The following is a 25,606-nucleotide window of genomic DNA, read 5'->3' on the forward strand; positions in this document are numbered from 1 at the left end:
AAATGTCACTGATGTCAGTGTGGCATCAGACCACAGAATAACATGGGGATGTACAGGCATGAGGAGAACAGTACAGAAGACAGTGATAAAGTGCAGGAGAGGAGAGTTGATTAGGCCCCAGTGGCAGGTGTCATAGCCCCACCTTGTGTTCAACACCAGGAAAGGATTAACACACACTGATGCTCAGGATGCTGAGCCATTTCAATGCCTTTTATGTCAGCCAGGATCTGATCACTGTGTCTGCCATTGGATAGGGCCTTCAAAAAGATTAAACATATAGATTCAACATATAAATGTTGGATAACAACGGATGTGAGCACCATCAACATAAAGTCTTTATAATACCCTCATATGCATAGTGCTTAATTGAGCAGCTCTCTCAGGTCAAATCTTGGATATTTGATGACACAATACTTACTTATTCCTCATGCGTGGCTGCGGAATGCATTGAATTTGCTGTAGCTAATGCTATATTGAATATGTTGTAGCTTTAATAACTTTCTATGTCGTTTTTATTTAATTTAGTGATTGTGTTATCAGTGGACCTATAGCCTATAATACATTACCATTCAATATCAAATATTGATACTACTTCCAAATAGACCTAGCCTACATTTGCTCAACAGCTTTAGTAGTGAAATAATATTTACACCCCATCCAATCCACTGACACATTTGCCCAGATGGACCTAATTGAACGTGTTTCTCTCAAGCAGCACAACATCTGTGTCGAATTTGGTGAATCTAATGTCACTCCACTCAACTGTTCAACACACACAAAAACGCACCAGCCATGAACTGAAGTTCCAACCAATCTGAAGACAAGCCTAGTAGGCCCTAACAGTGAACTGCCCCAGGAGACTCAGAGCATTCAGCATTCTTTCTCCATTGGTTTTGGTGTGGAGAAGGGACCTGAGGAACATGGAGGGCGAGGTTCCCGATTGTTCTGGGTTGAAACTTATACACTGCAATTTCCATCACAAAGGCCCTCAGCACAGTGCAGAGCTGACCTTGTGCCCTGTCACGGTGAGACTCAGGAAGTACTTGTGCTGCAGCCTCCTCTATTCACACGCTGGCCCGTAGGTCGCTGTCAGGCCCCTCCATGGCCGATGGCTATTGTTATGCTGATCTAATGACTGTGAAGGGTAATCCAAAAGGCCTTCATTAGAATGAGGATCAGAATTCATAAACATTCAATGAGGGAGGAACATGGAGGCATTGCATGGGAGCACTGCAGTGAATTATTTGATTGAATAAGTTTGGTCAAATGGGGAATGAATGCACAGTCCCTCCATCAGTGTGTCATCATGAAGTATCTCACAGTCCATACAGGAGAAGCTCTGCCCTGCACAGTAAAAGCTCTGCCCTGTATGACAGTGTATGTTGTTTTGGGCTATTTTTGCAGGGGAAGACTTTGCTTGAATTCAAACCTTAAACAATAAACATTTGAATAAACATGGCCTTGTTTCTATTACAGCATATTGGATGACTGTCATTCATATTCCATTCATCCAGCTCAATGTAACATCGATAGGTTTAAGCTACTACATGATACTAAAATTTTCCCTGTACCCATCATGAGGTTGCTACAACCTAGCCTATGAATGAAAGTTTACAACGTAGGTGCACAGGTCGAGATAATTTTGTGTAATCAAGTTGAGAGACAGTGACACAATCAATACCGCCTTGCACACTCTTGCCTCCATCTAGCTGATCTAGGATGTAATCATTAGTCCAACAGTTGCAAACGAGAGTTTTTATTGGACAAATGCAGGTATGTCCCCGTTTCGTTCAGTTTGCTTCCGTTTAAGAAACGTTTTTCAACAGAATCTGCGCAATGAATACACCCCTGATCACACGCAAACACAATTCACGTGCATAGCAGCCACATACAAACCGCTCGTTGTGTATACAATTCCTTCTCGCATCTATCTACGCGCTCTCCTCCTCTCACTTTTCCCTTCGCTTCAGTGCACAATAATATAATAATATGAAATTTTGCAGACGCTTTTATCCAAAGCGACTTACAGTCATGTGTGCATACATTTTTACGTAAGGGTGGTCCCGGGGATCGAACCCACTACTCTGGCGTTACAAGCGCCATGCTCTACGAATTGAGCTACAGAGGACCACAACACATCAGCTACTGTACTGTACAGAGTGCTGCTGAAGCTACTATAGACCTTCATTGCAAAACAGTGTGTTTTAAATGATTTGGTGACGTGAATATATTTAGTATAGTTCTATCTAAAAAGCATAATTTTTATGTTTCACTATTTATTTATTTAGAAATTCACTGAGAAGGATGGTCCTCCCCTTCCTCCTCTGAGGAGCTTCCACTTATATACACATACACTATTCATCCCCATTACACTAAAGTTATGTTGCCCATGGACAGCTATGCGTGAACCAAGTCTGTGTTTCCCAAATTTATTATTTAGTTTCAATAGAATTAAGAAGCTTTTGGGAAACCCAGCCCAGTGTTATGCCATGATATGTTGAGTTTCCTGATCTACACGCGCATAATCATAGCCTACCTTTCTCATTCGACCTGCAGTGTCCATCATTTTCAGATAGCCGACATCCAACATTGAGTAGTTTGACTAGTTCAACTCTATATTTGTTGTTTTGAATAATACAACTGCTTTGTGGTAATGTATCACATGTGTTGATGTTGGACTATTACAACTTCTCCAAAGCATACAGATTTGTTTTATATCGGGCGAATGGGACCATCATACGTGCACGAGCGGCGCGCGCAATATGAGAGCGCGCGTGGAGGCGGTCCGGCTTCTTCAGTTTTCTGTAATCGCTTTTCGGTTGCTACCTTCAGTTAAATAGCAAGGACACGAGTGCGAGCAGACGGCCGTGTGTGTGTGGATATACTTTTCACTTGGGATTTTAATACAAAATACAGCATCGACGGTCAGCTGCCAGGTAATATTTACGCACGCATGTTACTGTCCTTCGTATGTGTACAGAAAGTAAGTAAATGTCCCGTGAAAGTGGCATTTTCCGATGAGGGGGATGTGTGGGACGTGCCTCCCTTTGTGCCCGAGCAGCTCAACGCTCATTGTGGACACTTGAGAAACGTTGGATTCACACATTTCCAAGCCGTTCATTTGGCCCTCGCGTCGACTGGCCTTGACGAGCCCTTGATGCCTTGTCGAAGAATTTCTAAAACGTGATGTTCTCTGCATATTTTCCCGAGTTTTAAACGCTCAGGCCTCTTGATTTAAATTCCCCATAGCAGGACATAGCACAGCGGGTGCTACTTTTTCCTGCAGTGTTAAAGATGTTTGTTATGCATTGCTTTTTTGACAGCTCTATTTGTGTCGCGGGCACATGTTATTATTTTTATTTTTTCAGTCGAAAGGGGGAGGCTTGCAAATTGTGTTGACCTATTGCTCAGCTGGCTCCGAAACAACGACAGAAGAAAGTGATACATTATTGTGTCCTATTTATTGAGGCCCCTAGAGTCAACACGCGAGTCGTCTTTGATAAATGTAACTAACAATTTTCAGAATTGATATCATTGCCCCAAGTTGCCATCGCACGCCTGTTTTGCAAGTCGATACATGTCTGTCGAGTGGATACACTAATAGCGTTGATGTCCTTATCATAACACCCCCGGGAAAGGTAGTGGTTAAGCACTACTTTAGTTTACCGTTTGATTAACCGTTTGTATGTTTTACCGTAGGCCTATTCCCCAGGCTTTTATTCGAAACAATATAAACTGATACGTTTGGCTTGACGCCCATGACCGTGATAGATAAAAAATTACCTCACCTCATTATTGTCATCAAAGGCGATATCTCAGTCGTCTGATGCCCTTTGTAGAGGCACAGGCCTACTGTTCTAGTGTCTCTTTAGCCTACTAAACTCAACTCCCTGATTAGTTGAGTTTAATCGACTAGTGTCTCTTTCGATCTATGTTCCATCAATCCATGTGGTCAACTACTGAAAAGGTTAATGAGTGGTGATATTGAATTAATTGTTTTAGATTAGACTGTATTGTCAGTAGGCCTGTGACATGTTGACTCTTCAAGTCAAGACATCTTGACAGCATTGTTCTTTCATACTAGGCTATATTCCATTAAATCTCAACAAAGTCATGTTTCTAATGCATTCAAAAAATGTGTAGGTGGTTTGTTAACGCAGTAATATTGAATCTTCTTGAAAGAGTTTGAGATCTTAGTAGTTTGTGAAAATATTGACGAACCGCTCACTACCTCTTCCTTTTCAACACACAAAATAGCTTCACCACCTTGCCTTCAACACATTAACCAGCAGTGAAACAGACTTTAAATTATTTCCCTGTTGTGAAAATAATTTCCTCCTGCAAGGACAATCAAGTATTCTGTTCTACTCAACCACACAATGGAGGCAGGTAGCCGCTGTTGTGTGGTTAGAGAGAAGAGCCAGCAACTGGAGGGTTGCCAGTTTGTATCCAGGGTCTGACAGGAAAAATCTGGCGGGAAGTGAGCTGGCAACCGGAGTGTTGCTGGGATCAAATCCTAGATGCCATTGCCTGCTGTTGTGCCCTTGAGCAAGGCACTTAACCCCCCACAACAACAGCTCCCCGGGCGCCCGGTGTGGCAGCCCCCCGCACCTCTCCCCCAAAAAACCTGTATGTGTGTCTTTCAGAGGGGTTAGGTTAAAAGCGGAAGTCACATTTTGGTTGGACCTTGTCTGCAATTGACCAATACAGTGATCTTAATCTTAACCTGCACAATGACTAGTAAAATCATAGGCTGTGCAACCTTGGAACCCTGGCAGTCCACACAAGGTACTTTTTTTTTAAAGGCCTGGGCAGGCTAACATACCACTAATTTATTTTGTATAGAAAACATAATGAAAGCTAAAGCTGTGCTGTTTGGTCTCTGTTTCCCAGGGCCAGGATGTCCAGTGAAGTGCAGAGACCGGACGATAGCCCCAGCACCAGTGGGGGGAGCTCGGATATCGAACAAAGAGAATCATCGGTACCCCCAGAACAGGAGCGGGAACAAGCACAGCCCAAAAAGAAGGAGACTAAGATCTCCAGTAAAACAGCTGCCAAACTCTCAACCAGTGCCAAGAGGTAAACCTTGAATCTGGCTCAGTTTAGTGGTATTTAAGTGGGGCAGGTTTGAGCACCTCCCTATCCTTAGGGCGGTGAGTTACACTGAGTGTTCAAAACATTAGGAACACCTTCCTAATATTGAGTTGCACCCCCTTTTGCCCTCAGAACAGCCTCAATTCGGCAGGGCATGGACTGTACAAGGTGTTGAAAGCATTCTACAGGGATGCTGCCCCATGTTGACTCCAGTGCTTCCCACAGTTGTCAAGTTGGCTGGATGTCCTTTCGGTGGTGGACCATTCTTCATACACCCGGGAAACTGTTGCGTGTGAAAAACCCAGCAGCGTTGCAGTTATTGAAACACTCAAACTGGTGTGTCTGGCACCTACTACCATACCCTGTTCGAAGGCACTTAAAATATTTTGTCTTGCCCATTCACCATCTGAATGGCACACATTCTCGATTGTCTGAAGGCTTAAAAATATTTATTTAACCTGTCTCCTCCCCTTCATCTACACTGATTTGAAGTGGATTTAACAAGTGACATCAATAAGGGATCATAGCTTTCACCTGGATTTACCTGGTCAGTCAATGTCATGGAAAGTGCTTGTGTTCCTAATGTTTTGTACACTCATTTTATATAACGCTAACCGGTCCTATGGGCATCATTATTCTAATCACACTCATGCTATTAATATATCCATTAGATTTAATCATCCATACAAGATGTGTAATGAAAGGTACCCTTGTTGCATCTATCGCATCATGACACTGTAATGCCCGTCATTCATCTGACAGGCAGATTACTATGATGACTATGCCCCTGTGTCTTTCCTGGCCGTGTGATGATAAGAGCGTACCAGGAAACACTGGGCCCAGCCTGGTTATCCTTGGTTATAGCATTTTCAGAGAGCTTTCCTTAGCTAGGTCAGGTGGCCTGAGCCCTAACAATGATGACCATACTTTCATTCATAACACATACAGTGGGGAGAACAAGTATTTGATACACTGTCGATTTTGCAGGTTTTCCTACTTACAAAGCATGTAGAGGTCTATAATTTTTATCATAGGCACACTTCAACTGTGAGAGATGGAATCTAAAACAAAAATCCAGAAAATCACATTGTATGATTTTTAAGTAATTAATTTGCATTTTATTGCATGACATAAGTATTTGATACATCAGAAAAGCAGAACTTAATATTTGGTACAGAAACCTTTGTTTGCAATTACAGAGATCATACGTTTCCTGTAGGTCTTGACCAGGTTTGCACACACTGCAGCAGGGATTTTGGCCCACTCCTCCATACAGACCTTCTCCAGATCCTTCAGGTTTCGGGGCTGTCGCTGGGCAATACGGACTTTCAGCTCCCTCCAAAGATTTTCTATTGGGTTCAGGTCTGGAGACTGGCTAGGCCACTCCAGGACCTTGAGATGCTTCTTACGGAGCCACTCCTTAGTTGCCCTGGCTGTGTGTTTCGGGTCGTTGTCATGCTGGAAGACCCAGCCACGACCCATCTTCAATGCTCTTACTGAGGGAAGGAGGTTGTTGGCCAAGATCTCGCGATACATGGCCCCATCCATCCTCCCCTCAATATGGTGCAGTCGTCCTGTCCCCTTTGCAGAAAAGCATCCCCAAAGAATGATGTTTCCACCTCCATGCTTCACGGTTGGGATGGTGTTCTTGGGGTTGTACTCATCCTTCTTCTTCCTCCAAACACAGCGAGTGGAGTTTAGACCAAAAAGCTCTATTTTTGTCTCATCAGACCACATGACCTTCTCCCATTCCTCCTCTGGATCATCCAGATGGTCATTGGCAAACTTCAGATGGTCCTGGACATGCGCTGGCTTGAGCAGGGGGACCTTGCGTGCGCTGCATGATTTTAATCCATGACGGCGTAGTGTGTTACTAATGGTTTTCTTTGAGACTGTGGTCCCAGCTCTCTTCAGGTCATTGACCAGGTCCTGCCGTGTAGTTCTGGGCTGATCCCTCACCTTCCTCATGATCATTGATGCCCCACGAGGTGAGATCTTGCATGGAGCCCCAGACCGAGGGTGATTGACCGTCATCTTGAACTTCTTCCATTTTCTAATAATTGCGCCAACAGTTGTTGCCTTCTCACCAAGCTGCTTGCCTATTGTCCTGTAGCCCATCCCAGCCTTGTGCAGGTCTACAATTTTATCCCTGATGTCTTTACACAGCTCTCTGGTCTTGGCCATTGTGGAGAGGTTGGAGTCTGTTTGATTGAGTGTGTGGACAGGTGTCTTTTATACAGGTAACGAGTTCAAACAGGTGCAGTTAATACAGGCAATGAGTGGAGAACAGGAGGGCTTCTTAAAGAAAAACAAACAGGTCTGTGAGAGCCGGAATTCTTACTGGTTGGTAGGTGATAAAATACTCATGCAATAAGATGCAAATTAATTACTTAAATCATACAATGTGATTTTCTGGATTTTTTTTCCGTCTCTCACAGTTGAAGTGTACCTATGATTAAAAATTACAGCCTCTACATGCTTTGTAAGTAGGAAAACCTGCAAAATCAGCAGTGTGCTATCCTCCCGAGTGGCGCAGTGCTAGCTGTGCCACTCGGCGGCGCACAATTGGCCCAGCGTCGTCCAGGGTAGTGGAGGGAATGGCTGGCAGGGATGTAGCTCAGTTGGTAGAGCATGGGGACGCCAGGGTTGTGGGTTTGATTCCCACGGGGGCCAGTATGAAAAAAAAGAAAAAGAATGTATGCACTCACTAACTGTAAGTCGCTCTGGATAAGAGCGTCTGCTAAATGACTAAAATGTAAAATAATTTATCAAATACTTGTTCTCCCCACTGTATATGTGTGGTTAGTGTTGTCATGAACAGCACTCCCTCTGTCGCCCACCTTGCCAGTGGAAACACAGATTGATAGGAGGTGATGATAGAATTATGCAACCAGCCGAGCCAGGGATTGACTGGGGCTACAGCGCTTTTTTAACTACCCCTGATATTTGGAACATCTTCCTGATGTGTAGCACACTTATAAGACACTCCACTGTGCTCAAACCCAGGGTTTTAGTATTATGACCACAGTGCAGTTATGTCAGTGATGGTATAATGTGTGACTGATGGGTTAAATTGCACTGTTGTGCGTTTAGTTAATCGTCACATGTCATTGTGATTTGTCATCCCTGTTATACAAAAATGTTTATATTCTGTTATTAACCCTTCCCTCGCAGGTGACTGCTGCGTGGTTGAATTTGAAAGAGTAATTGAAAGATGTTGACATTTGTACAGGCCTATTGTAATGACACAGACTCTGATAAATCATTTCAGATTTGAACCTTTCAGGATCTGCAATTCTTTTAAACAGAGGTTGTCTCATCATGTTTGTAATGTGCCTAATGCTGCTTCATGCTTCCTCATAGAAAAGTCAGTGTAACAACACAGTATGGCACTGTGTGACACCATTAAGCTTGGGTGATATTTGGGGAGACCTCTTCTACGATATGCTACTCTAAATATTGCCATATCCGATATAATCGTGTTGCGCCATTAATGACTAAATCATTCCAGACTGTGCAATTTTTGTGCTTATTTACCATATTATAGTCACATTCTCATGAAATGAACTTTGAGTGGCCTTTCTTTTGTTGGTTTAGTTAATTTATTTAGACTTAATTTTAAACACATTGATACAGCCTAACTGATAAAACTGCAAAGTTTTCTAGTCTTGCACATCACAATATCGTCTTGCACTTCACAATATATCGTCAATGTCAAATTTCACAATAATTGATTTAATCATATACAGTGGCTTGCGAAAGTATTCACCCTCCTTGGCATTTTTCCTATTTTGTTGCCTTACAACCTGGAAATAAAATGGATTTTTGGGGGGTTTGTATCATTTGATTTAAACAACATGCCTACCACTTTGAAGATGCAAAATATTTTTTGTTGTGAAACAAACAAGAAATAAGACAAAAAAACAGAACTTGAGCATGGAAGACTGAAACGGGTTTCCCTCAAGAATGTCCCTGTATTTAGCGCCATCCTTCAATTCTGACCAGTTTCCCAGTCCCTGCCGATGAAAAACATGGGGATGGTGTTCTCTGTGTGATGAGAGGTGTTGGGTTTGCGCCAGACATAGCGTTTTCCTTGATGGCCAAAAAGCTCAATTTTAGTCTCAACTGACCAGAGTACCTTCCATATGTTTGGGTAGTCTACCACATGCCTTTTGGCGAACACCAAACGTGTTTGCTTATTTTTTCTTTAAGTAATGGCTTTTTTCTGGCCACTCTCCCGTAAAGCCCAGCTCTGTGGAGTGTACGGGTTAAAGTGGTCCTATGGACAGATACTCCAATCTCCGCTGTGGAGCTTTGCAGCTCCTTCAGGGTTATCTTTGGTCTCTTTGTTGCCTCTGATTAATGCCCTCCTTGCCTGATCTGTGAGTTTTGGTGGGCGGCCCTCTCTTGGCAGGTTTGTTGTGGTGCCATATTCTTTCACATTTTTTAATTGATTTAATGGTGCTCCGTGGGATGTTAAAAGTTTCAGATATTTTTTTATATAACCCAACCCTGATCTGTACTTCTCCACAACTTTGTCCCTGACCTGTTTGGAGAGCTCCTTGGTCTTCATGGTGCCGCTTGCTTGGTGGTGCCCCTTGCTTAGTGGTGCCCCTTGCTTAGTGGTGTTGCAGACTCTGGGGCCTTTCAGAACAGGTGTGTATATATACTGAGATCATGTGACACTTAGATTGCACACAGGTGGACTTTATTTAACTAATTATGTGACTTCTGATGGTAATTGGTTGCACCAGATCTTATTTAGGGGCTCCATAGCAAAGGGGGTGAATACATATGCGCACACCACTTTTCCGTTATTTATTTTGTATAATTGTTTTGAAACAAGTTATTTTTTTCATTTCCCTTCACCAATTTGGACTATTTTGTGTATGTCCATTACATGAAATTCAAATAAAAATCATTTGAAATTACAGGTTGTAATGCAACAAAATAGGAAAAATGCCAAGGGGGATGAATACTTTTGCAAGGCACTGTATCGGCCCAACCCTAGACATAATAGGCCTATAATGGATTGCCTTGTCATTTGTTAAATAGAGATTTTTATGATATGTAAACTGATATAACTGCAATTTTTGGTCTGGTCTACCTGTATCATGTTCTATGGATTTATTAACCACATGACATTTGTGCATTTCATCATCACATTTGGGTCAAATGCATTCTGGGAGCTTTTTCAGTTCCTATATGTGATAGAGATATTCATTGCCACAAAGATTAAAACAGAGTATCATTGTTTTTCAGGATTCAGAAAGAACTTGCAGAAATTACACTCGACCCACCTCCAAACTGCAGGTAAGGAAATATTGCTCTCTACCAGCATTTATGTTTATTCACCTTGCTAATGTTATGGGCTTGGGATTTCAGGATATACTGTATTTCTGTTAGGGATTCTTGGTTCTAAGAATAAAGGATGGACTTCAGTCTTTCTAGTTTTACATAGGCAGTCAGGTATTATAGTGGTATGTCCTTGTTATGATAAAGATGGTTATCATACGTGTAAGAGTGATTACGCTAGCACTTTTCACAACATCCTATAGTTTGTTCTCTTTTACTTAACACAAGATGTAGGCCTAGTTTTCTAACCGCATAGGAAACTTACCATTTTAGATCATATGTTTTCAGTTGAAAGCCCATCTAAAAAGGAAAAAGAGTATGTGTGTTTTAAAAAATAAGTTTAGATTCTCATGTGGTTCCCCCGTTCTGCTGGGGATTTACCACAGACAGACAATGGTTATTGTGTTCTGCTGCTGCCTGTCCTTTGAGGAAGAGATATGGTGGCCAGCTAGCAAGTGGCAAACCGACCACATGTGCATCAGCCGCCAAATGACAAAAGGCATCCCTGGGGGACGTTGTGCAGAGGCCAGGCCTTATTAACTTAAAGAACACAAAGTGACGTTGTCATTGATTATCTCCCTGTTTATAACAGCACAGTAATTACCACAGGCTCAGCATTCAAAGGCAAATTACCAGAGAAAACGGATGCCAGGCAGAAGGCAAGTTTAGGCATTTATCTGCGGGAGATGGAGTGCATTAGGAGATGTTGCTGCATTTTGGCCATTTTAGATTGGTTGTGTTCATTTTATATGCACCTGTTAAAACAACTGAGAAATGGCCCTCAGTGACTCATCCAATGATGTACAGACAGTCGTGTGTGTGTGTGTGGTGCTGTGCATGAACTAATCACTTTAACTGAGGAAGAGACTGAGATATCGTGGACGTAGGTCGGGGTGCCTTGTAAAGATCCGACGGCGAGTGAGTAAACTGCCTCTGCCATCAATCCTATTAGCCAATCTTCAATCATTTGAGAATAAATTGGATGACCTAAGATTACGGTTATCCTACAAACGGGACATTAAAAACTGTAATCTTATGTTTCACCGAGTCATGGCTGAACGACGACATGGACAACATACAGCTAGGGGGCTATACGCTACATCGGCTGGATAGAGCGGCTGACTCCGGTAAGACAAGGGGTGTCGGTCTGTGTATATTTGTAAAAAATCAAATACTAAGGAAGTCTTGAGGTTTTGCTCACCTGAGGTAGAGTATCTTATGATAAGCTGTAGACCACACTATTTACCAAGAGAGTTTTCATCTATATTTTTCATAGCTGTCTATTTACCACCACAAACCAATGCTGGCATTAAGATTGCACTGAATGAGCTGTATAAGGCCATAAATCAACAGGAAAACGCTAATCCAGAGGCAGCGCTCCTAGTGCCCGGGGACTTTAATGCAGGGATACTTAAATCCGTTCTACCTTATTTCTACCAGCATGTTAAATGTGCAACCAGAGGAAGAAAAAAAAACTCTAGACCACCTTTACTCCACACACAGAGACGCATACAAAGCTTTCCCTTTCCCTCCATTTGGCAAATCTGACCATAACTCTATCCTCCTGATTCCTGCTTATAAGCAAAAACTAAAGCAGGAAGCACCAGTGACTCGGTTAATAAAAAAAAGTGGTCAGATGACGCAGATGCTAAGCTACAGGACTGTTTTGCTAGCGCAGACTGGAACATGTTCCGGGATTCTTCAGATAGCATTGAGGAGTACACCACATCAGTCACTGGCTTCATCAATAAGTGCATCGATGATGTCGTCCCCACAGTGACCGTACGTACATACCCCAACCAGAAGCCATCGATTACAGGAAACAGCCGCACTGAGCTAAAGGGTAGAGCTGCCGCTTTCAAGGAGCGGGACTCTAACCCGGACGCTTATAAGAAATCCCGCTATGCCCTCCGACGAACCATCAAACAGGCAAAGAGTCAATACAGGACTAAGATTGAATCGTACTACACCGGCTCTGACGCTCGTCGGGTGTGGCAGGGCTTGAAAACAATTTCAGACTACAAAGGGAAGCACAGCCGCGAGCTGCCCAGTGACACAAGACTTCCAGACGAGCTAAACCACTTCTATGCTCGCTTCGAGGCAAGTAACACTGAAGCATGCATGAGAGCACCAGCTGTTCCGGATGACTATGTGATCACGCTCTCCGTAGCCGATGTGAGTAAGACTTTTAAGCAGGTCAACATTCTCAAGGCCGCAGGGCCAGACGGATTACCAGGATGTGTACTCCGAGCATGTGCTGACCAACTGGCAAGTGTCTTCACTGACATTTTCAACATGTCCCTGACTGAGTCTGTAATACCAACATGTTTCAAGCAGACCACCATAGTCCCCGTGCCCAAGGACACTAAGATAACCTGCCTAAATGACTACCGACCCGTAGCACTGACGTCTGTAGCCATGAAGTGCTTTGAAAGGCTGGTCATGGCTCACATCAACACCATTATCCCAGAAACCCTAGACCCACTCCAATTTGCATACCGCCCCAACAGATCCACAGATGAAGCAATCTCTATTGCACTCCACACTGCCCTTTCCCACCTGGACAAGAGGAACACCTATGTGAGAATGCTATTCATTGACTACAGCTCAGCATTAAAAACCATAGTGCCCTCAAAGCTCATCACTAAGCTAAGGATCCTGGGACTAAACACCTCCCTCTGCAACTGGATCCTGGACTTCCTGACGGGCCGCCCCCAGGTGGTAAGGGTAGGTAACAACACATCTGCCACACTGATCCTCAACACGGGGGCCCCTCAGGGGTGCGTGCTCAGTCCCCTCCTGTACTCCCTGTTCACCCATGACTGCATGGCCAGGCACGACTCCAACACCATCATTAAGTTTGCAGACGACACAACAGTGGTAGGCCTGATCACCGACAACGATGAGACAGCCTATAGGGAGGAGGTCAGAGACCTGGCCTTGTGGTGCCAGGATAACAACCTCTCCCTCAACGTGATCAAGACAAATGAGATGATTGTGGACTACAGGAAAAAAAAGAGGATCGACGGGGTTGTAGTGGAACAGGTTGAGAGCTTCAAGTTCCTTGGTGTCCACATCACCAACGAACTATCATGGTCCAAACACACCAAGACAGTCGTGAAGAGGGCACGACAAAGCCTATTCCCCCTCAGGAGACTGAAAATATTTGGCATGGGTCCTCAGATCCTCAAAAAATTCTACAGCTGCACCATCGAGAGCATCCTGACTGGTTGCATCACCGCCTGGTATGGCAACTGCTTGGCCTCCGACCGCAAGGCACTACAGAGGGTAGTGCGTACTGCCCAGTACATCACTGGGGCCAAGCTTCCTGCCATCCAGGACCTCTATACCAGGCAGTGTCAGAGGAAGGCCCTCAAAATTGTCAAAGACTCCAGCCACCCTAGTCATAGACTGTTCTCTCTGCTACCGCACGGCAAGCGGTACCGGAGTGCCAAGTCTAGGTCCAAAAGACTTCTCAACAGCTTCTACCCCCAAGCCATAAGACTCCTGAACAGCTAATCATGGCTACCCAGACTATTTGCACTGCCCCCCCACCCCCCACCCCATCTTTTTACGCTGCTGCTACTCTGTTAATTATTTAAGCATAGTCACTTTAACTCTACCCACATGTACATATTACTAGCCGGTGCCCCCGCACATTGACTCTGCACCTGTACCCCCCTGTATATATAGCCTCCCTACTGTTAATTTATTTTACTTCTGCTCTTTTTTTCTCAACACTTTTTTTTGTTTTATTTTACTTTTTAATAAAAATAAATGCACTGTTGGTTAAGGGCTGTAAGTAAGCATTTCACTGTAATGTCTGCACCTGTTGTATTCGGCGCATGTGGCCAATAAAATTTGATTTGAGTTAACACCCTTGCTGTAAGGGTGAATATATAGGTAACCTTTTCATTTTAATTCAAAATGTAGTTACTGAAGGGTAAATTAGATATTGAGTATTGGCTCTTTTTACTCAAGGACTTCAAATAATCTGTTTCAATGGACTCAGAAAAATTAGGTTGTCACATTGGGAATGATTTTGCTTGAGGTTTCACAGGCAGGGTGATTTAAAGGCAGCATAATTTGAAAGTAAAATAATCACTAACAGAAATGTTCAGTCATCAAAATAACTAGTTGCCTGGAAAACAATTAGGTGTCTTACAGACAATCCTCTGTGTTTATTCCCCAGCTGCATATTCATGCTAATCCCATATAACAACTAGGGCCAGGATGATACCAGTACCACAGTACCATGCCAAAAATGAAAACACGAAGCAGACCAGACTCTTTGGTCCTTTAAAAACCTGCTGTATGTAAGATACTGTGTGCTATAGTTTGAAAATAAATGAATGTGTGGATGACAACATAATGATGTTTGTTTCCAACATTAGGGCTGTTTTCCTAAAGAAGTTCAACCCAATTCGTGTTTTGTTTCCTTGCCTCGATACTAACGAGTATCGCGATACTGGTATCGTCCCGGCCCCAATAACAACTGAAATAATATGGCTTTTATAACACATCCCAATTAAAATGTTCTCCCACTGTTATAATGGTGTGATATAAGGTTATAGAATATGTATAACAGACAAGTTCATTAATCCTTAAGAGTCTATTGATGCACCCGTGCGTCAATCTAAGTAACATAATACAAAAATCCCCATCAAAATCCATCAGTTTAAGCTAGAGAGAAATGGTTTTTTGCATCTCAATCCACATCCGCCTATGTCGGTCTTCTGCGGTAGAAGGTGGCCGAGCACAGACCATGAGACATCCCGAATATCGGTCTTCTAACGAAAACGTCGGTTTTGTTCTGTCAAATGAATGGAAGTATGGAGGTAGTTTTGCACTAACAAAAATAAGGGTAGAAATATGTGTCCAAAAAAACAAAAATATTTCCTGAGCATTCTTACCTCCTAGATATAGGACAGACACTTAAACCTTATTCCGTATTATTAATTGTTGTACTGTCATTTCTATGTTCTATAGTAGTAAAGGCCAAATTCAATATTTTATCAAATACTTTTTTTAGATATATTTTTGATACCTAAAGGAGTCCTAAAATTCTAAATCAAATAGCTAAATGATCCATGGTATGACCATCTTAAAACAATTCCATATGTTAGCTTAATAGAACCCCCCCCCCCCCACACACACACACACACACACACGTTTTTAAGTGAATGTCGATAAGGGCAAAAAAAGCAATTGCTTTGCATGAAAAAGATGTTTGACAAAGTTAATGACATCATTTATGCCTTACACACCGCTCACTACCTTCCATTTAGTCCCAAAGGTTATTCATATTATTTCACACTGCAAATGGTGTCACTGTCTGTTGGCCCCTTCAGGAGACAGTGTGTGTTGTGTTGAAAAGATCACCTCGCTCGGCACATTACACACAGAGCCGGGGCAGCTGATTTATTTCCTCTCATCTCTCACCTCACTGAGAGGCCTGCAGTCAGACATCCCCTTTGTTCAAGCAGGGAAGACTCTCCCAGTCGTATCATCCTGTAATAAAACATCTCTGGAGATTCGGAGACTGGCCTGCAAATTGAATCATGAGGTGATCGTGGAAGGTTGAAAGTAATAGTTGAGGTGTCGTTGGCTACTGTCTAATCACTTTCTAGTACTCTTCTTTATAACAATCCTAAGCATCCATGATCTGACATTGTCTTTCATCAGCACTGTTACTAAATATTTGTTAGAAATTCCATTTGTTCTAAGCGGTTTGGAGCCTGTTGTTGGTGTTTCATCAGCATGTGAACACGAGGGCAGTAAGCTAATGTCATTTCCAGCTCCATTTTACTAACATTATTGTGACCGCTCTCTCACCTTGGCATTGTCACTCATCAAACGAGTGAAACCAGTTGACACCAAATAGGCTTTGGGCATTGTGATTATGCTAACTCTCAGATATTTCAACTATTGCTGTACAATGAAAAGGGTCTGGAACAGAATAGCATTTATTCTTACTGAATGTTGCCTACTGTAGCGCTGGCCACGTATCTCATGAGACCAGATGCACTCTAATTTGGATGATATACACTGTCAGTCTTCAGCACAAATAGCATCTGCTGGCCTCTGAATCCAAATGATGTAATGCCCTTTAAAAAAATGTCACTTTCTGATGATGTCAGGGCAGCCAGGCCCGATGGGAAGTGTCTGCACTCAGCAGGATTTTTAACATGACATTGTGTGATGTTGACTGGTTGCTTGTTGCTATCCTGGTTGTCTAAATGCATTCTCTGAGCCATGAGGCAAACAACCAATAATGCCCACACAGATCTCCATCCCCCTTTACACGATGGATCATCTCCACTACTGTGTCTGAGTGACTGCTGCTTATTAGTGTTGCGTTGTGGCCCTCTGGGGTTCTGTGGGAGTGACAAACTCGGAGCCATTTTTCACAGGCTTTACCAGGGGACTTAACATCTAAGAGGCCACAGCGGGAGAGTATCAATATTCATGAGGGGGGAGGGGGATGAGCGCCACAGTGGCCTCTGGGAAATATACTTGATCATTGTCATCTGCAGCTCAACTTCCAAGAATTTTGACACACATCTCCAAGATTCGTGAGGAAAAAGACTGGAACAGAAAATATATTAAACTCATTCGGGTAGATTGTTGATGGCTTATGACATTTGTTCTCATGCATGCCAAGTTGTACAATCACAGATAACAACATGAGTCTTCTATCATCTAAATGTATCAACCTGTTCATGTCCTTTTGATAATGGTTGTTTCCCAGTGGATCAAAATGCTGTATGTTTACAGATTAGGGTTTAATAGTGGGAAGCAGGTTACCAGGATTTCCCGCCCTAACCCACTCCCATTTCCCGGGATAAATAACTGCGAGAAACCGGTAAATTATTTAAGAATTATTAAGAACAGCATGACGTGAAATGGGACTGTTCAATTTAACGGAGTGGCTAAGGATATGGAGTGTCTGTATCCCAATTTGCCAAGGCTAAAAATACAGATATTTCTGCGCATGTGCAATATTTTTTTTTTTTGCATAGCCGAGTGCCCACTCCGCTTCCTACGTAGCTGCTGTGCTGCGTACTCCGCTCCCCCTCCTTGATCGCCTTTGTCTGGTCACTGGTGTAGCCTACAAACTTCATGTTGTACACAAAACTGTTCGAACTATTGCCTTCCATGCCTCAGTAAGTAAAATCATGATTTCATATTATTTTTCAGGAGGGGAGTAGGCTACATGCAGCTATTTACGTGTTTTACACAAAATACATTATCGACATGTTTGTTCAAACTTTGTTGTCAGTCTAGCGAATTAATGTTATCTGCTGAGTTACATGCAGCTAGTTAGTCTCGCCATGATATCAGCATATATAATAACTATGGCATGGGGCGATGCAAAACGAACTCGCTCATTGTCAGATTATTTTTACCGGTGCGGATACATGCTCGGTTGCCTAGAATGTTCGGCTGCCCAGAGGTGGAACGCAGCAAGACACCGACACGCAGTCTAATTAGCAATTTAATGTTATTTTTTCATCATCATTGCGAATATTGGCTAAGCTGCAGTGTTTCCTCTGCTAAAATGTGTAGCAGTGGGGGGAAAACGTCGCAAGGGGAGGTCCATATTATCAGGTATGCTATTAGCAAAAAGCATTATCACCATATCACACTTTTTGTAAGTCACTCCCCAAAAATTATTTTGAGGTAGAGTGGCGTTTTACCAAGTTACCCTACAATTGACCTGAGTTACTTTTAGCATTAATGTGCTAAAAACTCTAGTTTAAAATGGTGCAGTTCGCGCATATTTAGAAGTTGAGAAATAAAGTACTAATGGAAAGCTGGGATCATCCTCTTTTTAACAAAGGCCATTAAAGCTGCTGTCTTCCCTGGAATTGCAAGAATTGTTGTGCATTGACTGACTGCTTGTCAGAATGCATGTTTCCCAATGGCACTCATAACTTGAATGCGCCTCGAGAGGAATATCTATCTCGCATAGAACACACAACAACAAGCTGACTAGGTAAATAGAAACCTATGGGGTTGTCAGACTATATATTTTTTTATTCATTACTCTTATTGTTTGCAGAGGGAAAGTAAATGTAGACTGTTGTAGCATCTTCAAAGTTCACCTCGGCAGAAATGTTTTTTCAAGTTCCATATTTTTTTGCTGTGGGTGCAGCGCCACAGCTTGATGACTGCAGTGGAAACACTGCTAAGCTGTGCAGGAGGCAGACAGGAACTACAATATGGAAGCAATTAAAGATTAGCCATCATCACACAAAACGCTGATTTGTTTTTTTCCAAAGTGTAGGGACTGCTTCCTGCTTGTGCAACTGCAATATCCGTTCCGACAGACAGAGAAGGTTGTAGCCTTCATAATATGTTTTAGAATGTTTGTTCAAAACGCTGCAGGATTTTTATTTCAACTGTTCAGAAATATGAGGTAGAGACAGGCTACATCATCATGGTTAAGAAGAGGGTGAGTAAAGAGCGAAACGTGAAGGGAGGGGTAGTGTAAGCAACAGCTACGTTAGAAAAACGAATGTTTGCGTAAAATAACACGCGCAGAACGGGATCGGGATCCTTAGCTTTAAGAAAGAGGGTTTGCCAGGGCGGGCATGGTTGAAAACTCTGTATCCGTAGCCACGGCCTAAAAGCTCATTTATGCTTGATCTGAAAATGTGGTCGGAGGTGCCATATGGATGGTGTGATGCAATTGCGGCGCCTCCGGAGGCATGTGGAGGCCAAATTGAACTCTGCATCGCCAGGCGCTGCCCAAATGTTCTAACATTGCAGAGGGCTCCGTATAGCTCTGCATTGACATAGTTGGTTGACGGTAGGTGGGGGCGGGAGGTCCTGTATTAATTATTCAAGCATGTCATTACAAATGTATTTCATTTAACTGTTGAGAACGAGGAAGGAATGAAGCAACAATGGAGAGCGAAGGAGAAGGTAATATGCACCTCTCACAACATTAGGGGAAATATTATGAAAGGTAGACTAATGTGTCAGTCTACTAATTATCAGTGCTTGATATGGGCTGGAGCTGTCAGGAGCGCCGTATTGGCGCCTCACATTTTTTAGGGAATTGCATACCAGCTCCTCTATAAAACAAAGTAGCCTATCGCTGGCCCAGATTCACACACCGAGGCAAAAAAGGTTGATCAAAGTGGAATGAAGGTGGGATCTGCATTGAATAGCAATGGGGAGTGGGCATTCATTTCGGATTCTGCTTTGTTCAAGTTTATTTGCTGCTAGTCTGTGAATCTGTGTGTGACAGTAGGCTGTTTGAGATTGCGCAGATTGAAAATGTGCCAGCCTGAATGTGCATGATGCGCTGCTCCATGTTGTTAAATGAGGGTTTGTAAGGTCAGGGAAATTAGTTTAATAATTGTTGTCCGTGTAATTCATCAAGGCACACTTTTAAATATTATCAATCACTTAGAAATCTACCTATCAACCATCATCGGAATGACCCTTCAGTGCGTGTCTGTGTGTGCTGTGTGTGTGTCAGTGCGAGTGGGCCGTTCAAGGAGAGAGAGTGCGACGTTTCAGCAGCAGGTATAAAATGGCAGGCAACAGACTGACTAGATAACTGCTACAAGTTCTTTTTTGAATTGGCTATCTCGCTAGTTATAACTAACTAAGCTTTAATGTCGTTGTCGCCTTTCCACTGGCACTGTGGATAGCCTAAATAAATCTGTTGGATTCCCCTCTATTAAATAAAGCTGGGATTCCCCTCTTAAACAGTAGCCATGTAATTGTGACAAATAATGTGCATCGATCTCCCCTGAAACATGAATATTTTAGCCTAATATAAACATGTCTAGTTAGATACCTTGCTTTGAAGTAGCCTACCTTATCCATTTGATCCCTGATTCATTGAATGAGGGAATAATTGTATAAAGACGAAGGTATTGGTTTGTAATGTTGCAATAGTGGCAACCATCCTCCAGGATAGCTACTGGGTGTGCAGGCTTTTGTTCAAGCACTGGCCTAACCACATTGTAGCTTAAACATTTACTGCTCAACATGAACATGACTTGGGTGTTTCAGGGCTGAATCAAAAGCCAAGCCTGCATACCCAGGAGCTCTCCAGATGAAAGGTTGACCACATGTTGACAACGTGACTGACAGTGCAGTTCTACTTTGTGGGGGGTTAAGTGCCTTGATCAAGGGCACAACGGCAGGAAATGTTAGGTCTACATGGGATCAGACACAGCAGCCTTCCAGTCAATAATGCTTACTTTTTCATTTAGGCTATAATAATAGTCTTGGAAATTTGGTTAAAAGTCATGAAGAAGTCATGGAAAATGTGTATAAACCCTTAACAGAGAATATCAGAGGTCTCTATAGCATAATACAATTTGTGAATTTCGGTGAAAATAGTCTAATGGACCGACTTGGAAAAAGACAGCTCCTGCACTTCTTTCATCCCAAGTCAAGCACTGCTAATTATACAAATTGTAAATGGACCCTATTATATTTAATAATAATAATAAATAATTGGTCATTTAGCAGACGCTCTTATCCAGAGCGACTTACAGGAGCAATTAGGGTTAAGTGCCTTGCTCAAGGGCACATCGACAGATTTTTCACCTAGTCGGCTTGGGGATTAGAACCAGCGACCTTTCGGTTATTGGCACAACGCTCTTAACCACTAAGCTACCTGCCGCCCTTATTTCAAATTCACTAGTGGTGGTGATGGTGATGGTGACCAACCCTCCTGAACAGAGAGCTACTGGGTCTGGGTGTGCAGGGTTTTGATTGACACATCTGATTCAACTAGGTTTTAGTGTAAAACTGGGATGTCCTGATGACCAAACATCCATGGCATTACAACATAAACACATCGCTGATCAATTTCACTATCATAATCTATGTCTGGGATGGGATTAGTTGTATTTTATTCTGGGGTTTCTGCGTGCATGTCTTGCACCAGCATTGCGTGTTCTCTCCCAGCTTCATGGTTTGAACGAGGTGTGTAATTCCAGTCCGTATAATACAGTACAATAATACAGTCCACACTCAAAAAGATTACTGGAGCTTGTTTCATTTATTTACCCAATAGAGCACACATCTATGGGCTTTTATGTCTTTAATGTAGGGCTCATCATCTGGCTCAGGTAGCGTCAGGCTTGAATTTTCATGCTGATCAAAGCTCAAATCAAATCCAGACATATTTATATTTATATGCTTTAGAATGACACTTCTGGTTTTGGTGGGAAATACCGGGTTACCTGGGAGAAAAGTGATTTATTCTCAGTATGGAACATTAAGTAAAATACAGGGGAAGTATTAAACCCTAGTACAGATACAGGATCTTAATTTGATCAGTCTTTTGTTGCTGAGAATTTATTTACATAAACTAACACATGGTTATATTAACGGTATTGCACTTTTCATGTAGCCTACTTTCGACCAGCGAATAGCCTTATTTTGCTGTGACAAAATAGGTCAAACTGAGATCCTACACCTGTAAATGATTTCAAATGTTTCACCTCATCTGGTATTGCTAATACTGAGCTAGTGTAGCATCTGTTGAACTAGACATTTTCTAATTAAGTCTGTCAGTCGTTTTGCAGAGAAAGTTGAGTGGAAAAGAAACAAGCTGTGAGTGACTGAAGGTAACATGCTCTGTTCCAGACCTCAGACATCACCTCACGTTATTTTATCCTTATTGCCCTCCACCAAGGCACTTGTTTGAAAGCGAACACAGCCTGTCTCAATGTCATCATTTGTGCAGCACTTCTCACAAACGTATGTCCCAAATGTTATTAATGTGTTCTAGGGGAAACCAAGTGTGAATCATCACGTGGCCACTCTATGGTGAAGTCTAGCCATTACACAACTGGTTCACAGAAGCCATTTAGGTCATTGAGACTGACAGGATGGTAATCCACAGCTGACGCGTAAGCAAACAGTCAAATCTTGGCAAAGGAACAAATAACTCAAAAGTAAACAGTTGCTCTTCGATCCCATTACCATGTTGGCAGGGATACCATCTCAAAGCTTAATGGGTTTCTCAGATTCACAACCAATAGACCGTTCCAAGAGGAATTAGGCTCTTTCTTACCATTTCAGTTATTTATATTGTACAGACAAAAATTTACAATGTGTTCATCATAATCAACTGAGATTTCTCGTGGTGACAACTTGTAAATGAAGTGTCATTGTCAGATGAGTATTAACCTGAGAACGTATATGAATGAACGTATATGAATTTTTTTCTGCAACGTCGGCACAGAAATGTGGCCTAGGCCTAAAAGATTTAATCAGCTGGACAAACGTTTTAATGAGGCAATACAGGATACCAATAGGACTGTGACGGTCATGTAATTTTGGATGACGGTAATTGGCCAGCCATATATTTTTTTGGGGGACACACATTTCTCCTTTCCTCCGCTCTGGACTGCATGTGCTGCCATAGAAATAGAATGAATAGAACGGGCGTCCCTATTCAAGTCAATGATGGCAAAATGGGTGGACTGGCGGCCATTGCGAGTGTACCCATAGGCGCAAAGCAGGAAGTAAAAGCAGGAAGTGTACCCATTAGGGATGTTAACCGTTTATCGGTTAGCTGCCGAAAAATACATTTGACCCATCATGCTTATTGATCTATAGGTTCATTTTCATACTGTTGTGGAATTAAATTGGCGTGTGTGTATTTTCGTTAGTCGTCATGCATTTTATTTATCACGCGCACAGCATACAAAGCCTAGTTTGAGGAGCGGAATAGCCTACCAGCGCGAGAGTAGCTCCTCAAAAAGCCTGTAGGCTACTGGAGTGAAACCTGCTTTTGTAAACTCAGTCAATAACAATTCTAAATGAAATCGAGTGTTAGCTTTGGTGGCCACGATTTTAAAAAGAAGCTATATTTATTTCTCAATCTCAAACCTGAACGTTTTACTTTACTTTAAATAATGAGGCATGTCTTAACTTGCTTCAATGTAGCCTTGCGAAAATCCATCCATAGAAACGTGGAGGCAATTATTTTATAGACTTCCTCATGACATCCATTAACCAGCATTTCTCTCCTGTTCTATTGGTTTTCATAACTTTCTATCGTTGTCCAGAAGCCAAAGGCCAAATCCTAGTCATATTAACAACCCATCATAGTAGTTGCTATTAGATTCCCCCTCTAAGTTTTTTTATTTTTTGTGTGTGTGGTATTTTACCCCCTTTTTCTCCCCAATTTTGTGGTATCCAATTGGTAGTTACAGTCTTGTCCCATCGCTGCAACTCCCGTACGGACACGGGAGAGGCGACGGTCCAGAACACAACCCAACCAAGCCGCACTGCTTCTTGACACAGTGCCCGCTTAACCCGGAAGCCAGCCGCACCAATGTGTCGGAGGAAACACCGTACACCTGGCGACCGAGTCAGCATGCACTGCGTCCGGCCCGCCACAGGAGTCGCTAGTGTGCGATGGTACAAGAACATCCCTGCCGGCCAAACCCTACCCTGGACGACGCTGGGCCAATTGTGCGCCGCCCCATGTGTCTCCTGGTCACGGCCGGTTGCGACAGAGCCTAGACTCGAACCAGGATCTCTAGTGGCACAGCTAGTGCCTTAGACCACTGCGCCACTCGGGAGCCCCCCCCCCCCCTCTAAGTTTCTAACAGAGATTTTCATTAGGTGCGCAGTTTAGAACTGTTTTCCGCAAATGTTTGTTTCTATGGGCTTATGTTGGGCCTAAGCTTGTCGCCTGCCTTCCCGCCTTGGGACGACTCCCATTGTTAGGGCGGAAACATAAACATCTCGTCATTATATACAGATCTCTGAAAGTATTTTCTGTTGGTCACTTCATTTGACTGTTTGGGGAAAAATGTAACTGTTTGTTGACCGGTTTAATGAGGGTCAGTTAGTCGGCAGCATAATTGACTGAAATTTGAATCCCTACTACCCATCAATACAGTGGGGAAAACAAGTATTTAGTCAGCCACCAATTGTGCAAGTTCTCCCACTTAAAAAGATGAGAGAGGCCTGTAATTTTCATCATAGGTACACGTCAACTATGACAGACAAAATGAGAAAAAATTATCCAGAAAATCACATTGTAGGATTTTTAATGAATTTATTTGCAAATTATGGTGGAAAATAAGTATTTGGTCAATAACAAAAGTTTCTCAATACTTTGTTATATACCCTTTGTTGGCAATGACACAGGTCAAACGTTTTCTGTAAGTCTTCACAAGGTTTTCACACACTTGCTGTTATTTTGGCCCATTCCTCCATGCAGATCTCCTCTAGAGCAGTGATGTTTTGGGGCTGTCGCTGGGCAACACGGACTTTCAACTCCCTCCAAAGATTTTCTATGGGGTTGAGATCTGGAGACTGGCTAGGCCACTCCAGGACCTTGAAATGCTTCTTACGAAGCCACTCCTTCGTTGCCCGGACGGTGTGTTTGGGATCATTGTCATGCTGAAAGACCCAGCCACGTTTCATCTTCAATGCCCATGCTGATGGAAGGAGGTTTTCACTCAAAATCTCACGATACATGGCCCCATTCCTTCTTTCCTTTACACAGATCAGTCGTCCTGGTCCCTTTGCAGAAAAACAGCCCCAAAGCATGATGTTTCCACCCCCATGCTTCACAGTAGGTATGGTGTTCTTTGGATGCAACTCAGCATTCTTTGTCCTCCAACCACGACGAGTTTAGTTTTTACCAAAAAGTTGTATTTTGGTTTCATCTGACCATATGACATTCTCCCAATCCTCTTCTGGATCATCCAAATGCACTCTAGCAAACTTCAGACGGGCCTGGACATGTACTGGCTTAAGCAGGGGGACACGTCTGGCACTGCAGGATTTGAGTCCCTGGCGGCTTAGTGTGTTACTGATGGTAGGCTTTGTTACTTTGGTCCCAGCTCTCTGCAGGTCATTCACTAGGTCCCCCCGTGTGGTTCTGGGATTTTTGCTCACCGCTCTTGTGATCATTTTGACCCCACGGGGTGAGATCTTGCGTGGAGCCCCAGATCGAGGGAGATTATCAGTGGTCTTGTATGTCTTCGATTTCCTAATAATTGCTCCCACAGTTGATTTCTTCAAACCAAGCTGCTTACCTATTGCAGATTCAGTCTTCCCAGCCTGGTGCAGGTCTACAATTTTGTTTCTGGTGTCCTTTGACAGCTCTTTGGTCTTGGCCATAGTGGAGTTTGGAGTGTGACTGTTTGAG

General features: G+C 42.9%; 1 protein-coding gene across 1 annotated transcript in view; it reads left to right on the forward strand.

Annotated features, from left to right (window-relative positions):
* The first annotated feature begins 2,797 nt into the window (after nt 1-2,797).
* Nucleotides 2,798-25,606, forward strand: part of LOC311120843 (ubiquitin-conjugating enzyme E2 E2-like) — a 38,133-nt gene continuing 15,324 nt past the window's right edge. Inside the window, exons 1-3 of the mRNA XM_084157898.1 lie at nt 2,798-2,936; nt 4,894-5,079; nt 10,357-10,407. Coding sequence (XP_084014024.1) covers nt 4,901-5,079; nt 10,357-10,407 — 230 coding nt within the window. The 5' untranslated portion in view covers nt 2,798-2,936; nt 4,894-4,900. The remainder of the gene's footprint in view (nt 2,937-4,893; nt 5,080-10,356; nt 10,408-25,606) is intronic.

This window comes from Coregonus lavaretus (assembly GCF_964263955.1).
Source record: "Coregonus lavaretus genome assembly, chromosome: 3".
NCBI classification, from domain to species: domain Eukaryota; kingdom Metazoa; phylum Chordata; class Actinopteri; order Salmoniformes; family Salmonidae; genus Coregonus; species Coregonus lavaretus.